General features: G+C 40.4%; 1 protein-coding gene across 1 annotated transcript in view; it reads right to left on the bottom strand.

Annotated features, from left to right (window-relative positions):
* The window catches only part of LOC134588049 (caspase-1-A-like), a 30,677-nt gene extending 26,856 nt beyond the window's left edge, over positions 1–3,821 (bottom strand). Inside the window, exon 1 of the mRNA XM_063444248.1 lies at positions 3,713–3,821. Within this exon, the coding sequence (XP_063300318.1) occupies positions 3,713–3,719 (7 nt within the window). The 5' untranslated portion in view covers positions 3,720–3,821. The remainder of the gene's footprint in view (positions 1–3,712) is intronic.
* Positions 3,822–18,617: the final 14,796 nt, after the last annotated feature.

Below are 18,617 nucleotides of genomic sequence, written 5' to 3'. Positions count from 1 at the left end.
ATGTTTGTGTTCCTGACCCTATAGCGATCCTTTAAATAATAACTTTTACCATAACAGTATTCCCCTTACTGACATCAGATCGGATAACACATTTTTCCATGGATAAATATACAATCTACCAAATATATGTTTTATAACAAGTGCTACTTTATGACTTAATGCACTGGTTTTTGTCTATCAGACATAGATAAGTGGCAGCAGCACAACTGACATATGTTTTATAAAAACAGTATACTGTCTTAGCCACTTTAACAACGTGATTCTTAACGATTTTTGTTCAGTGAATATGACATACTACCTTAACTGGCAATAGTATATTGCATGTATTAATTGAGGCTACAGCCACAAATTACAATTTGATCTCCAGACCGTACTGTTTAGACAACTTCCACCTTCAGTGCAAGTTTTTTTCTACTGACATCTGCTTACATATTTAGACAGAGTGGCTCTTCTTATCCTTTTATGCCATTAATCCTGCCAAAACAGATTTTGTTTGCTATTGTAGAAACTCTCTCTTGTTTATATAGTTAATTGCAAACTGAACAAGATTGTGGCATTGAGTTGCCGTTTTTACTGTATTTCTCACGGGTGTTAGGCATTCTTTCCAACCCCCATTTTAGCTTGCTTAAAATTAAAAGTTAAATTTTAGTATTTAGTGAAGTTTTGTAATTTGTTATTATACTCTTCCCCATAAGTTTCCCTGTGAGAGAGGGAAACCCACTGTACTAGGATAATTCACCCTCCTCCTATCTTTCTCCTGTTTGTCCTTTACTTTTTGTATTTTTGGTGAAGCAATTCACCAGGGGCTAGCCCCCACTAAGGAGAAATCTATCGGATACCTCCCTCTTTTTCTTTTTTATTGATTACTGGGTGCACAAACACTGCCCTGCACATACACACTGAAACACAAACACGTAAACACTGACATATACACACACAATCTCACCAGTTTGAAACACTTACAGACATACACACTGACACACACTGTCAATGACAGACACAATCTCACTGATTCGAAACACTCACTGACAGAGAAACACTCACTGACAGATACACTGACACACTCCCACTGATAGACACACTATCACTTACTGATACACACTGACAGACACACTCACAGACAGACACACAAACACACACACATATACTGACAGATACACACATACATGACAGACACATAACACATTCTTGCACACACACTCACAATTTTTTTCTATTTATTGTGGTGTCATTTTTTTTAGCTCACCCAGCCTGCAAACCTTTAGGTGAGCTGGTATGGGTTTTCTCCCTGGGATCCGGAGGGCTCCTGCAATCTCCCAGGTCCTCACACTGCTCCCTCTGGAGTGACGTCATATTCCGGCTCCCGACATCACCACAGAGGGCACGCAAGGAAACAGCGAGGAACTGAAAGATCAGTTCTCACTTGCCGTCTGCCTCCTCAATCCAGCAGAGTAGGCACCTGCTGTCCAGGTAAGTAGGTACTTACTCAATATGAGGGAATAACTGCCCACTCTGGGGACACCCTAAGGCAGGGGTAGGCAACCTACGGCACTAGTGCCATGCACGGCACTCGAGGTGTCTTTGCACGGCACTCAAGGCTGCTACAGCCAAACAGGCTCTGGCCTATCAGGAGTCCCAGTGAAACTTCAGATATCTGCTAATACGAAAAGGTGGTGAAGGACAATCCTCAATTTAGGTATTGCAGCACATAGAGTAAGTGATCTCAGATCACTTCCTCCCAGCACTTGTGAATGGGAATCCACACTGAAGTAGAGCAGCCTGCAGCTGCTGTAGCAGCTCCTGTACTTGACCTGTACCTGGCCAGCCTGGTCCCCACTGGAACCCAGGGAAGCCACCCACACTGCTAGATTTACACAGAAATGCACAATAACCCTCCCCTCATACAAATAATACGAACAGCCCACAAGCAAACATACATACAATCCGCACAAACGTAACCCGCTAACAATCCACATACATGCACACAACCCCACATGCAGCCTCTCACATGCAATACCCCAAACAGCACCCACACATACACACACTACTAAACACACAATGTGACATATCCATCCACACACAATACCCCAAACAGCCCCACATATTCACACTACCAAACACACAATGTGACATATCCATCCACACACACACACACACACACAATACCCCAAACAGCCCCTCACATACACACAATGTGACATATCCATCCACACACACACACACACACACACACACACACACAATACCCCAAACAGCCCCACATATACACACTACCAAACACACAATGTGACATATCCATCCACACACACACACACAATACCCCAAACAGCCCCTCACATACACACACTACCAAACACACAATGTGACATATCCATCCACACACACAATTCCACAAGCAGCCCCCATACACAGCCCACATTCATATGTATCATACACAATACCACAAACTACTCATGAATATATACAATATAATAGCTCATATACATACAAATACAACAATCCGAAGTAACTGCAGTATAAATAACACAAGCAGAATCTGACAGAATACACACCGTAATTTAAAAAAATAGGACTGGCACGCTACGGGACATCACAATCCTATATCGGCACATAGGCTGTTGCCTACCCCTGCCCTAAGGTAATCATCGACACACTCCTCTCGGCGCCTTCTGTAGTTACACCACTGACTGAGTGCTTACAGTCAAACTAAAGTTAAAGGACCACTCTAGGCACCCAGACCACTTCAGCTTAATGAGGTGGTCTGGGTGCCAGGTCCAGCTAGGATTAACCCTTTTTTTTATAAACATAGCAGTTTCAGAGAAACTGCTATGTTTATACTGAGGGTTAATCCAGCCTCCAAAACCTCTAGTGGCTGTCTCATTGACAGCTGCTAGAGGCGCTTGCGTGCTTCTCACTGTGAAAATCACAGTGAGAGCACGCAAGCGTCCATAGGAAAGCATTGTAAATGCTTTCCTATGCGACCGGCTGAATGCGAGCGCGGCTCCTGCCGATGACGTCGCAAGGAAGAAGGAGAGGAGGAGGAAAGCTCCCCGCCCGGCGCTGGAGAAAGAGGTAAGTTTAACCCCTTCCTCCCCCCAGAGCCCGGCGGGAGTGGGTCCCTGAGGGTGGGGGCACCCTCAGGGCACTCTAGTGCCAGGAAAATTAGTATGTTTTCCTGGCACTAGAGTGGTCCTTTAAGGAAACCAGGAAGTAAAAAAGGTATATTTATAAGTAGTACTGTTTCCATAATATTTATCACAATTACCATTGTTTTGCAAATGTCTCCTAATGCAATCAAGGGTATTATATGGGAGATTTAAAGGTGACTACAAGATGCAAACATTGATTTTAAATTAAAAGAAATGCAAGAAAAAAAAACATATAATAGGATTTAATTCTAGATGAGTTAAAAATGGTTAATATAATCAAGTACTATTTAACCCAAATGGTTGCAGAATGTGGTGCAATATTACAAATACTGCTTCTGACTCAAGTGGTTCAAAAATGTAAAAAAAACTGCTGTAAAGTAAATAGCTATTCACTGCAGTGTACTGGCTTTTATAAATATTGTAGTTTTTTTTTTCATCATAGTGCCTGAACACAGGCAGGTATTGAGTCATTAGACCAATCATTGTGATTCATTCATATAGAAGAACTCCACATGAAAAATACATGCTGAATGTTCAACTTACCACATACAGATTATACTTACCAGCCATGTCTTATCAGCTCTTACAAACTATAGAAACAAAAAAATATTCACAGTGTGGCTGTAACTTTGTCTTTGCACGAGCATAGAGAAACAACTGCACAGGGTTGCATTTACAGGAAACAGGAAATTATTGTTTAAAGCAAAACTGAAACCTATCTTTCACGTCTCTTCATTGGACACAAAAATACACCCCCATTCAAGCTATTTTGTTTCTTGAACATCAAGGAAGTTACATTCCAAAACATATAGACTGTCCTGGAGCTAATTGTTGGCAGGGTCGTACTTTGAGCTTTGACACCCGGGGAGAATCCTATATTTGGGACCCTCTCTCCCCAAACTTTAAAATGTAAAAAACACCTGCAAAATATTTTAATGTGTTTATTACTCAGCAGTGTTTGTGTATTTTTAAAATGTATTTAGCACTCAGCAGTGTTTGTGTGTTTGTGTATTTTTTTTTTTTTTAATGTATTTAGCACTGAGCAGTGTTTGTGTGTTTGAATGTGTAGTGGACCCCGGATAACCTGACCGGTTATGTCCTCTAATCCCTTCCTTCATTAAACTAAGCAGACCTCCATTCCCCCCAGTAACTGGACGACACACAGCTCTGGGAGTACAACACTATTTTATTGTGACACACACGACTTTTATGCATAACCTCCTGCAAGGGGTCTTCCACACAAACAAACAGGGGTTTCCATCCCAGGATCCTCTGTACCTGGGAGTCAAGGCACTGGAAAAGGGACCTAGTCTCTGTCTTCCAGGTACAGAAAGCCTGCCACACATGCAAGGGGTCTTCCACACGAAACATGACAGGGGTCTTCATCCCAGGATCATTTGTGCCTGGGAGCCAAGATGCGTGAAAAAGGCTCTAGTCCCTTTTGTCTCCCAGACACAGAAACCCCGCCAAAATAGCCATTACCCAAAAAGTGTCCCCACCAATCTCAGGAACCCCGCAAAAGTACATCCCCCGACCGGCCTCTGTTTGTGCGGACACCATGCAAGGGAACCGCTTCCTTTCGGCATACTAATTCTCTCCCTGGTTGGCATTCATCTATATGAAATGGCGGCCACCCAGGGGAGCACTCATTAATTACTTCCCTTGCGGTTTTCACACTTAAGTTATTGGTGTGAACGTTCTAGGTAATTGGTGTGCACATTCTAATGGGGAACTGGGGTGGTCCCCGTTTGGGAGACTAATGGATTCTGTTCATACGGACTCTCCTGAACGAGAAACAAGACACATCACACAAAATACAAGGGTAAACACACAATACAAGTGGAAAACACACAAATAAGCAGTGGTTCTGCCACAGAATGTAAGCATGTTTTTGTATGGAGTATGTGTGAGTGACTGTAGGAGTGTGTTTTTATGTAGTGTTGGCATTTGAATGCAGGTGTGCATTTGTGTGTAGTGTCGTTTTTGAATACTCTGGTGTGTTTATATAAAATGGTGGTATTTATTTAATGCAGAGGTGTGTTTGTATGTATTGTTGGCATTTGAATGCAGGGGTGTATTTTTGTGTAGTGTTGGCAAGATGCTGAGATGTATGCAGATATACACACACATTCAGATACATAGACACACAGATACACAGACACACACAGCTACACACAGGTACACACATTCACACTCACTCACACACACACATGCACACAGATATACACACAAACAGTTACACAAACTTACAGATACAGACACACATAAAGATACACACTTACAGATTAACAGACACAGGTACACATATGCAGATACAGAGATACAGTCACACATATATACAAACACTGACACTAACAGATGCACAGACACAGACACACATACAGATGCATGGACACAGGTACACAGTGTGTATGTGTGTATAATAGATGCAGTGTGTGTAGTGGATGCAGTGTCTATTTGTGTAGTGGATGCAATGTCTGTTTGTGTAGTGGATGCATTGTGTGTATTGTGGATGCAGTGTGTGTAGTGAATGCATTATATGTGTGTGCAATATGGATGCAGAGTGTGTGTGTGTAGTGGATGCAGTGTGTAGGAAAGTGACAGTATAGGGGGGAATTATGTAGGAAGTTAACAGTATGAGGGGTAGCATGTTGGAAGGTGACAGTGTGGGGAGGGCAGTGTGTATGAAGATGGCAGGGTGAGGGGGCAGTGTGTATGAAGGTGGCAATGTGTACGGAGGTGCCAGTGTGGGAGGCAGTGTTTAGGGGTGACAGTGTGGAGGGGGCAGTGTGTAGGAAGGTGACAGTGTGGAGGGGGCAGTGTGTTGGAAGGTGAGTGTGGGGGCAGTGTGTAGGAAGGTGACAGTGCGGGGGCAGGGTGTGGAGGGGACAGAATGTAGGCAGGGTGTAGGAAGGTGAAAGGGGGCTGGGAGAGTGACAGGGTCGGGTGAACTGTTTTTTTTTTTTTTTAAATCAATAGGGCTTATCCCACCCACCCTTACCTCTTAAGGGGGGTGTGAGGGTCAGGAAGGGAGGATTTTACAATTCTCTGGTGGTCCGGTGGCACAGCTGCGTGGATTCTGAAAAAGGGCCCAGGAGTCTCCATGTTGAATATAGATCAGCAGCAGCTCCTATCCTCTCAAATAGGCGCCTGGGTCCCTTACAGAGGCAAAATGTAGTCCCTGTCTAAGTGCACAACCCTACTGAATGGCACCCGGGGCGAACTGCCCATCCCTTAGGACACTACTGATTTTTGAGTTTTAAACTGATTACTAAGGGGTTTATTTACTATACAGCAAATTGTGGTAAATTACATATTGGAGCATCTTCCAAGTCTTGCCCCCTTCATTAACCTCTTTGCTGCCACTTTGTATATAACCCACAATATAGAGATTAATTACTCCGGAGATCTTTCAAGGATTACTCAGCTTTATTTCCGTTTTAAAAATAAATAAAATATAAAAATATATAAAAGACATATAGCTCAAACAGTAAATGTCACTGTATTTATCCAGCTCACTGTTCTTGGGGTAGTTACAGTTTTTGTGCAGATCCACCGGCCGCCGATGTTGCCGCAAAAATCGGCACCATGTAACTTACTAGTTTCGCCCTGGGTGGGCTTTCTCAAAGTGTCTGAGAAAGCCCACCCAGGGCGAAACTAGTAAGTTACGTGGTGCCAATTTGTACGTATCCAGCGTTCAGGGGAGAGGAGAAACAAGCAGCAACATCGGCGGACGGTGGCCCTGCACAAAAACTGTAACTACCCCAAGAACAGTGAGCTGGATAAATACAGTGACATTTACTGTTTGAGCTATATATCTTTTATATATTTTTTATATTTTATTTATTTTTAAAATGGAAATAAAGCTGAGTAATCCTTGAAAGATCTCTGGAGTAATTAATCTCTATATTGTGGGTTGTATACAAAGTGGATACAAGTCATTATAACCAAAGTGTAACAGAATAAGGTGAGAGCTCCACCGAGGGTGCATATGGTGGAGGCTCTTTACCTAATGTTATCACACCATTTAAGCCTTGTATTTCCCTAGATAACAGCTTAACACCTGGAGTGCTGGAAAAAGAAAAAAAAAAGTGGTTATCTTTTGAGATTTGGACTGCTCATTTCTGGGATTCATTTCTGGGACTCTCTGTGCTGGAAGTTCATATTTAATGAAAAAGTATTTTTGTGTGAGCACATATTCTGTATAAATTACATCTATAAGGTTAATAGGTTATAATTATAATTTCTTATTTTTATGTACATTCCAATTTGAGAGCTTTTAAAAAAAAAAAAGGTGTGCTAACTCATTGTCAAATACATTAAAATGGCAATTAAAGGTTAATTTCCCATACCTGTGGCTTTTTAAATTGCAATTAGTGTCTGTGTATAAATAGTCAATGAGTTTGTTAGCTCTCACGTGGATGCACTAAGCAGGCTAGATACTGAGCCATGGGGAGCAGAAAAGAACTGTCAAAAGACCTGCATAACAAGGTAATGGGGCTTTATAAAGATGGAAAATATATAGCACTGTTTAATCACTTATTAAGAAGTGGAAAATTCAGGTAGCCATGGTCAGGTAGACCAAGAAAGCTTTCAGCCACAACTGCCAGAAGAATTGTTCGGGATATAAAGAAAAACCCACAGGTAACCTCAGGAGAAATACAGGCTGCTCTGGAAAAAGACGATGTAGTTGTTTCAAGGAGCTCAATATGAAAATACTTGAACAAAAATTAGCTGCATGGTCGAGTTGCCAGAAAGAAGCCTTTACTGCGCCAATGCCTCAAAAAAGCCCGGTTGTAATATGCCCAACAACACCTTGACATGCCTCACAGCTTCTGGCACCCTGTAATTTAGAGTGACAAGACCAAAATAGAGCTTTATGCTCACAACCATAAGCGCTATGTTTGGAGAGGGGTCAACAAGGCCTATAGTGAAAAGAATACCATCCCCACTGTGAAGCATGGTGGTTGCTCACTGATGTTTTTGGGGGCAGTGAGCTCTGAAGGCACAGGCAATCTTGTGAAAATTGATGGCAAGATGAATGCAGCATGTTATCAGAAAATACTAGCAGACAATTAGCAGTCTTCTGCACGAAGGCTGCGCATGAGACACTCTTGGACTTTCCAGCATGACAATGGCCAAGTTGACCCTCCAGTGGTTACAGCAGAAAAAGGTAAAGATTGTGGAGTGGCCATCTCAGTCTCCTGACCGTAATATCATCAAGCCACTCTGGGCAGCTATACCACCTGCATGAATTAGGCAGCTATACCACCTGCAAGAATTAAGGGCCTCATAGACAACTATTACAAAAGACTGCATGCTGTCATTGATGCTAAAGGGGGCAATACACAGTATTAAGAACTAAGCAGTGCCGGACTGGGGATACAAAGCAGCCCTGGAAAAAAAAATCTATGCCAGCCCCATAAGTCATTGCGCCATATATTGTCGCATGTAATATGTAAGGATATGTCTTGCCACCCAGATAATAGAGTAATATATATAAAAAAAAAAATATATATATATATATATATATATATATATATTGCTTTTTCTAATATAATATATTGGTCCTTTCAGAGTAAAACATTTAATTATACAGTAAGCATACTCACATGCAGACACAGACAATCTCACTGACACACACAAGCTCATTGATACACAGCCTCATAGACAAACAATTTCACTAATATACATAAGCTCATTGACATAAAAACACAAGCTCACTCACTAGCAGGCACACACACACACACACACACACACACACATGCAAGCAAGCAAGCTCACTAGCAGGCGCACACACACACAGCTTAATGTAGTGGTTCTGGTGTCTATAGCCTGTCCCTGCAGGCTTTTGAATGCAAACACTGACTTTGCAGAGAAAAGGCAGTGTTTACATTGCTTCCTAGTGACACCTCTAGTGACAGACACTCAGACGGTCACTAGAGGCGCTTCCTGTGTCAGTGCGGATTGGCTGATCTCAGTCATAGAGGCAGAGACCAGCACGACGTTGAAAAAAAAAAAAGGTGAGTAAAACACTATTTTTAAAAACACACACAGACACCACGACTGACACACACACACCATGACTGACACACACACACACACCATGACAGACACACACACACCATGACAGACACACACACACACCATGATACAGACACACACACCATGATACAGACACACACACCATGATACAGACACACCGTGACACAGACGACACAGACACACACAGCATGACACATACAGACACACACAGCGTAACACAGACAGACACACACACAGCATGACACAGATAGACACACAGCATAACACAGACACACACACACACTGCATGACACAGACAGACACACAGCATGACACAGACACACCGCATGACACAGACAGACACACACACCGCATGACACAGACAGACACACACACCATGACAAACACACACACCGTGACACAGACACTCACGACACAGACAGACACACACACACAGCATGACACAGACAGACAGACACACACACACCGCATGACACAGACACACACACACAGCATGACACAGACAGACACACATACACAGCATGACACACACACACACACCATGATACAGACACACCGTGACACAGACACACGACACAGAGAGACAGACACACACACACAGCATGACACAAACAGACACGCACAGCATGACACAGACAGACACACACACAGCATGACAGACACACACAGCATGACAGACACACACACACACAGCATGACAGACACACACACACACAGCATGACACAGACACACACAGCATGACACAGACACACACACACAGCATGATACAGACACACACACACAGCATGACACAGACAGACACACAGCATGATACAGACACACACACAGCATGACAGACACACACAGCATGACACAGACAGACAGACAGACACACACACAGCATGACACAGACAGACACACATACAGCATGACACAGACACACACAGAGCATGACAGACAGACACACACACACACACACTTTTTGGTACCTGTGGGTGGGCAGACTGATTGCTGTGCTGGCGGCCGCAGGGGAAGCTTTTCATGAGGCCGCTGGGGGAGCAGGCTCTTCTGGAGGAGCAGGCTGTTCTGTCTCTGCTCCCCCTCCCTCGCGCGCAGCTTAATGAGACCGGAGCCGGAATATGACATCATATTCCGGGCCGGCCCCGGTCTCTTTCTAGCGCGCGAGGGAGGGGGAGCCGAGACAGAACAGCCTGCTCCCCCAGAAGAGCCTGCTCCCCCAGCGGCCTCATGAAAAGCTTCCCCTGCGGCCGCCTTTCAAGTTCTCCCTGCGGCCGCAGGTCACCCCGGCCCCAGGTGCCGACGGCCCACCGGGAAATTTCCCGGTATCCTGGTGGGCCAGTCCGGCCCTGGAACTAAGGGTATGCAGACTTTTGAACAGGGGTCATCTCATTTTTTTCTTTGTTGCCATGGTTTGTTTTATGATTTTTATGATTGTGCCATTCCGTTATAACCTACAGTTGCATATGAATCCCATGTTTTGCCTGCTCACTTAATGTTTTCTTTAAAAATGGTACATATATTACCAATTGTCCAAGGGTATGCAAATGTTTGAGCACAACTATACAAGATCCAGCTCTTGCACTCACTCACTAAACAAAACCTTCAAAGCTGACAAAATGTAACAGGTTTTTTTTAAAGACACCTGCATTTAGTTACAATATACGATAGTACATTAAGCCTAAGCCTGCCACTATGCCATGAAGTATGACACTATGTATGATCCTATACTGTAAATAAATCCCTATCATTTTTAAAAAAAAAAACAGCTGTGAAGTTAGTGTTTAGTGAGTGTGTGCGCGCCGGATATTTTATGTTGTATTAATTAGCCGCAGCAGTCATCAGTTGAGTGCTACCATATGTATGTGTGTGTGTATATATAAATTCAGGAATCTCTTGATACCAAGCCATGGTCAGGTATATACACTGAACAAAATTATAAACACAACACTTTTGTTTTTGCCCCCATTTTTCATGAGCTGAACTCAAACATCAAGTGTTTTTCTATGTACACAAAAGGCCTATTTCTCTCAAATATTGTTCACAAATTTGTCTAAATCTGTGTTAGTGAGCACCTCTCCTTTGCCGAGATAATCCATCCACCTCACAGGTGTGAGTCTGTGCATGGGGGCTGTGCAGGAATAGTGCTCCAAGTCGCAGTACAGGCAAGAATTACCAGAAGAGTAGTTGTGGAAAGCCGAAGTCAGGGGAAGCCAGAGGTCAGAGTAATCGAGGAAATAAGCCAAGGTCTGAAGCCGGAATCAGTCTAAAAGAACACTGGATCAAGATACGAATATCAGGAACCAAACAGCAGAACCAGAGTCAATGAACTGACCAAGCTCACAGGGCAAGGCAGTGCTTATTTATCCAGGACCCGACATGTTAGTCTGCCCAGAGGCAGTGCAGCACGGAGGTGTGATTAGGGTGTGCCAAGGCACACCCGGCACACCCCGTGCGCACGCCTATGTTGCTTCTATTGGTGGACAGTAAAGAAAGGGATATGCAATATGAACCTCCGTTTCTTGCAATAAAATTCTCTTTCACCTATACAGTAGTTTTGTTCAGTAGGACTTTTTTTTGACAAAAAGGCAGTAGGATACATAGGTTTACTGGAGTATTCACCTTGTGAGAAGATTGTGCCTATGGCATGATCGGATGCATCAACTGCTAATGTAGATTGTAGAGAAATATCAGGTTGTTTCAATATTGGACGTGAAAAATGTTTTTAATTCCTAAAAAGCATCTTCCCCCATATGAAAGGTTGATTGAGTCTAATTAAGGTGGTTAGTGGAGACAAATGAAAAAAGAAATTCTGATGAATTTTCTGTAAAAAATTAGTGCGACCTAAGAATCTTTCTATTTTTTTTTTTTTTGGTATAGGCCATTGTTTGATTGCTTTGACTTTCTTGGGGATCCATCTGTATAGAAGACATTGATATTATATATCCAAGGAAATAAATTTCAGTTGCATTAAAAATACACGTTTCAAGTTTAGCATATAATTTGTGTAAACGCAATCTGTTAAGGACCCTTTTAACAAGAGTAATGTTTTGGCTTGAACTTTTCAAGAAAATAACAATGTCATCAAGGTATATTACAATTAATAAATTTACAATGTCTTTGAAGATTTTATGTATAATATGTTGAAAAGAAGCAGGGGTATTGCAGAGCTTAAATCACATGACTAAATATTCAAAATTTCGGTACCTGGTACTGAAAGCAGTTTTGCACTTGCCACCTTGTCTGATTCGTAGGATGTTATAGGTAACCCTAAGGTCAAGTTTAGTAAATACGTTGGCATCCTTAATTCTTTCAAGAATTTCTAGTATGAGAGGGAGAGGGTATCTGTTTTTTTTACTCAATTGCCTGTACTTAATGTTCGGTCTGATAGTCCTGTCTTGACAAAAAGTATTCCAGCACCTGCCTGAGATGTGGAATGTCTTATGAATCACTTTTCTACATTTTTATCTAAATAGTCCGAGTGTTTTAAATTCCAGTTCAGATAAGGGATACAGTTGACCATAAGGTATTTTTGATCACGATATGGTCAATTGGATAGTTATAAGGACAGTTTGGAGGCAAATCAACCTTCAACCTTACTGAACACATCTTGTTTTTTCAGAATAAGAAGGGGTAGGGTTAGGGAGCCCTACAGATGTTCCAAATTCCGAAGTTCCGAATTGCCGATGTTCTGAATTTCGAAAGTGCTGAACCGAAGTGCTCAAATGCGGAAGTGCCAAACCTTTTTACTTACCCAAATTTCCGAACCAAACCAAATTATTTGCCCATGCACATCCCTAATAGTTGGAGATAATGATCTAATACATGGATGATAGCAACAACTTTTAAGACATTATTGAGATTCAAAAGTAATTGAATTGGTTTCCTAGTTTATAGAAGGATTATGTTGTCTTAATTAGCAGAACAATGTCAAACATTTAGGTGGGGGCTAAATTATATGTTAACCATTCAATATGAGTAGATTTTATTATTGTTTGCATAAGGTTGGTTTGAAGTGTTATGAGACCCTTGTATGAATTAAACCCATCAAACAAAATGGTCTGGGTAAATGCAATTTTTTTTCTTCTACAGCAATATCATGATCCTTAGCAAACTTGTTAGGAAGCATTCGATGGCTCCAGAATCAATAAATTGATTGAGGTCATATATAACAATATTGATCCCTAGAGACACCTTAACAAAGAAATGTACCAGCATGAGTAGATGTGCTTAGAGAAAGTTTAAGTTTTAAGTGTTAAGTGTTTTTTTATAATATAGGACAACTCAGCAGTAGATGGTTAGACTAGGCACTATAAAGGCATATATTGATTCTTCTTTGTTTTTCTTCTTCAGACAAAGATCATCTGATGTACTCAAGTTCAATCCAGTGGGCAGATTTATTGGAGCAGAATCAAAACAACATTTCTGCCCACAACTGGGCCTTTGTCAAGCAGCTTGATAAAGGTCCTGTTGTGGGCCGAAATGTTGTTTTGATTCTGCTCCGATAAATCTGCCCACTGGATTGAACTTGAGTGCCTGGACCATCATTACTTTTTTGCAAATCCCATTGTGAGTATTGGCCAACTTCAAGCCTGGTTGCACCCTTGGATCTAGGAGAGTGCGGTATCCATATTGGTCTGATGGACCAAACTTCTATAGGTTCTGGTTTTAATAGGTCTGTTGGAAAATACGTTTATTACTGTTAGGATTGAATGCTTTTTTTTTTAATGAAAAACAGAGGCATATCAGCTTTTCTTTCACATAGTCATCTATCTAGTTTGATGGTAAGATCAATCAAGTGATTTTAGGATTCGGGAATTCCCGTCCGAGTTAACTTAACTTATCTCTTAAAGAATCAGAAAGTCCAATCCTATATTGGTAATTTAATGCGGCTCCATTCCTTGAGATATCAGCTAGCTAACCAACCACCTTCTAATTGTGCTAATATAATCCTTAACATTATTTCTTCCTTGTATCAAATTACATTCAATTTACTTTCAGCTGTATCATTTGTGTGAATCCTCATACTATTTAGCTAATTTAAGAAGAAAATTATTCAGATTTGATAGATAAGGATGTTCAGTTTCTAATTTCAGTTTCTAGTTTCCCTATAGTAATGACATTATTGTTTTTATTTTAATATCCCCATTTGAGTAGGTACAGGGCATTAAAGCAAATATCAATTTTCATTCATGTAGGAAAGTTCTATCACTTGCAAGGAGACAGTAGGTTCAGAGGGTCCATGCACAGGAGATGATGTTAAAGTGTTTAATTGAGCTTGTAATTCATTTTGCCTCATGTGTAACTCGTGAAGAAACTGTGTAATAAGGTCAACAAGTGTTAATGTTTCCATTGATTGAGACAATTGTGCAGGCTATATTGTATAAGAGACACAAGAGGGCGCTGTAAATCTGTTACATCTTTTCTAGACATTAACTAAGGGGTTTGTTGAATGAGAGAATACATAATTGTCTTTTACCTTTCATTGATACAGGATCAAATTAGTAGAAGAAGAAATGCCATTGCACAAAAATAAGGTGAGTATATTACTCGATTTTATTTTACAAAAGAGAAAAAAAAAATATGGAACAAACAAAAATTTAAAAGCGGAATATTTTAGAAGGAATCTTCTTAAAGGGACACTATAGTCACCAGAACAAATACAGCTTATTGTAGTTGTTTGGGTAAATTGAATCATTCCCTTGCGGCCTTTTGCAGTAAACACTGTATTTTCAGAGAAATGCAGTGTTTACATTACAGCCCAGGGATACCTCCACTGGGCACTCCTCAGATGGCTACTAGTAGTGCTTTACAATATATTGACTGGCATAAACTCTTTAGGGAAAAGAACACTGAGGATAAATGGATCATCTTCCAACAAATATTAGAAAGGTACATTTCTCAGTATGTACCATTCGGAAATAAGTATAAAAGAAACAAATTATAACCAATGTGGCTTAGTAGAGAAGTAAAACAAGAGATTAAAAATAAGAAAAGGGCATTTAAAGCATTTAAATCAGACAAATCAGATGCATCTTATAAAAGATATAAGAAAGCAAATAATGCGTGCAAAAAGGCAATTAAACTTGCTAAACTTCAAAATGAAAAAATGATAGCTAAAGAGAGCAAAACCAACCCCAAAGCATTTTTTAAGTACATAAATTCCAAAAAAAAACAAAAATGAAAGTATAGGTACACTTAAAACTGAAACGGGGGTGTTAGTTAATGAAGACCAAGAAAAGGCAGGAATTCTAAATAACTATTTCTCCTCCTTATATATAAAAGAAGAACCCATGGCAATCGATGTGCAAATGATTGCTTCTAAAAACTTGCAGAATAATTGTAATTGGTTAACTCAAGACAATGTGCTGCAGCAACTAAAGAAAGTTAATATAAACAAAGCTCCAGGGCCTGACGGTATCCATGCACGTGTACTTAAGGAACTAAGTGTAGAAATAAGTGAACCTCTGTTTTTAATCTTTCAAGATTCTTTTCTTTCAGGAAGTGTTCTGGAGGATTGGAGGAAGGTAGATGTGGTTCCTATATTCAAAAAGGGTTCAAAATCCTTGCCTGGAAATTATAGACCTGTGAGCTTAACTTCTGTGGCTGGTAAAATATTTGAAAGGTTATTAAGGGATAATATTCAAGAATTCCTTGAGAAGAATATGGTTATCAGCAAAAATCAGCACGGTTTTATGAAGCACAGGTCATGTCAAACTAACTTGATTGCGTTCTACAAAGAAGTAAGTAGAAGTATAGATCAGGGTGTTGCAGTGGATGTGATCTATTTGGATTTTGCCAAGGCATTTGATACAGTTCCACACAAAAGATTAGTGTTCAAACTCAAGGAAATCGGTCTCGATGAAAATGCTTGTTCTTGGGTAGAACATTGGCTTAAAAACAGAATACAAAGAGTTGTCGTTAATGGTAAATTTTCAAGCTGGACAGAGGTGGCAAGTGGTCAGGGGTCTGTTCTGGGACCCCTTCTATTTAACATTTTTATAAATGATCTTGAAGACAGCATTGAAAGTCATGTTTCAGTGTTTGCAGATGACACAAAACTTTGTAAAATAATACAATGTGAGCAAGATATTACTTTGCTGCAGAAGGATTTAGATAGACTGGAGGACTGGGCACTCAAATGGCAGATGAAATTTAATGTTGAAAAATGCAAAGTTATGCACTTCGGCGTAAAGAATACACAAGCAACGTATACCCTTAATGGAAGTGAATTAGGGATAACAACAGACGAAAAGGACTTGGGAATTGTTATAGACAACAAACTATGCAACAATGTGCAATGTCAATCAGCAGTGGCCAAGGCCAGTAAGGTATTGTCATGCATGAAAAAGGGCATTCATTCTCGGGACGAGAATATCATTTTGCCTCTCTATAAATCACTGGTAAGACCACATATTGAATATGCTGTGCAATTTTGGGCACCTGTTCTAAAGAAGGATATCATGGCACTAGAAAAAGTGCAGAGGCGGGCTACAAAATTAATAAAAGGAATGGAACATATCAGCTATGAAGAAAGGTTAACAAATTTAAACCTTTTTAGTTTAGAAAAACGTCGCCTGAGAGGGGATATGATAACAGTATACAAATATATTCGGGGCCAATACAAACCATTGTGTGGAAATCTATTCACAAACCGGACTTTACATAGGACACAAGGCCATGCGTTTAGACTGGAAGAAAGAAGATTTCATCTAAGGCAAAGGAAAGGTTTTTTACTGTAAGAACAATCAGGATGTGGAATTCTCTGCCTGAAGAAGTGGTTTTATCAGAGTCCATACAGATGTTCAAACAGCTACTAGATGCATACTTGCAAAGACAGAATATTCAAGGATATAATCTTTCAATGTAGGGTAATAACTGCTTGATTCAAGGATAAATCTGACTGCCATTCTGGGGTCAAGAAGGAATTTTTTGTCCTAGCTTGTTGCAAAATTGTGCTTCAAACTGGGTTTTTTTTTTTTTGCCTTTTGGATCAACAGCAAAAAACAGGTGTGAGGAAGGCTGAACTTGATGGACGCAAGTCTCTTTTCAGCTATCTAACTATGTAACTATGTAACTATGTAACTATGTAACTATGCTTCCTGGGGCTAGGCTGCACAGTGTAGCAGTTAAGAAAAAAAAAATTTCAGAAGGGGAACAGGGTGAAAAGGCTAAGATATGCAAATATTGAAATGTATACCCTTCCACAAAGACCATTCCTGATCAATGTCTTCGGACTGTAGAAGGGTCAACTTGGCGATGAATCTTCCAGATGCTGAGCCAGGTCCTTTCTGGACTTCTTCCGATTTCTCAACGAAGAAACTTAAACACTTTTTATTAGATTTTGTAAGTTTTCTTGGCCTTCTAGTCCTTTTTTCATTCATGACCTCTCCTGATTCTTCAAACTTCTTTATGACAGCCTGAATATCACATCTTCAATATCCAGTTTGTATGCTGATTTCCCTTTGAGAGTGGCCTTGCTTACATACTGCATTTAAATTTCCTGCATTTTCTGGTTGTATTCTAATAAAGAGGCTGAGAAATAATTATATATGATCATTATATATAGTTATATAGTTACATAGTTGAAAAGAGACTTGAGTCCATCAAGTTCAGCCTTCCTCACATATGTTTTTGCTGTTTAACAGTCTGAAGCGCTTCAAACTTTGCAACAAACCAGAAAAAAAATCCTTCTTGACCCCAAAATAGCAGTCAGATATCTCCTTGGACCAAGCAGCTATTATCCCACTAATTAGAAATGATATCCCTGTATGTTATGTTTTTGCAAGTATTTATCCAATTGCTGTTTAAACATCTGTATGGACTCTGATAAAAACACCTCTTCAGGCAGAGAATTCCATATCCTTATTGCTCTTACGGTAAAAAAAACTTTTCTTTGCCTTAGATGAAATCTCCTTTCTTCCAGCCTATATGCGTGACCTCTTGTCCTATGTATAGACCTGTTTATGAATAGATTTTCAGATAAAGGTTTGTACTGGCCCCAAATATATTTATATAATGTTATCATATCCCCTCTGAGGTGCCGTTTTTCAAAAGAGATTTAAATTTTTTAACCTTTCTTCATAACTAAAATGTTCCATTCCTTTTATCAATTATGTAGCTCGTCTCTGCACTTTTTCTAGTGCCATGATATCCTTCTTTAGAACAGGTACCCAAAATTGCACAGCATATTTAAGGTGTGGTCTTACCAGCGATTTATAAAGAGGCAAAATTATATTTTCATCCCGAGAATTTATGCCCCTATTTATACATGACAAAACCTTACTGGCCTTAGCAAATGCAGATTGACATTGCATATTGCTGCCTAAATTGTTGTCTATAACAATTCCCAAATCCTGCTCGTTTGTGGTTATCCCTAATTCATTACCATTTTGTCACGGCTCCCGGTGATTCTGCCAGTGTGG

The sequence above is a fragment of the Pelobates fuscus genome, chromosome 1 (assembly GCF_036172605.1).
Source record: "Pelobates fuscus isolate aPelFus1 chromosome 1, aPelFus1.pri, whole genome shotgun sequence".
NCBI lineage: Eukaryota > Metazoa > Chordata > Amphibia > Anura > Pelobatidae > Pelobates > Pelobates fuscus.
The sequence above is the reverse complement of the archived record's forward strand: the minus strand, read 5'-3'. Positions and strand labels throughout refer to the sequence as shown.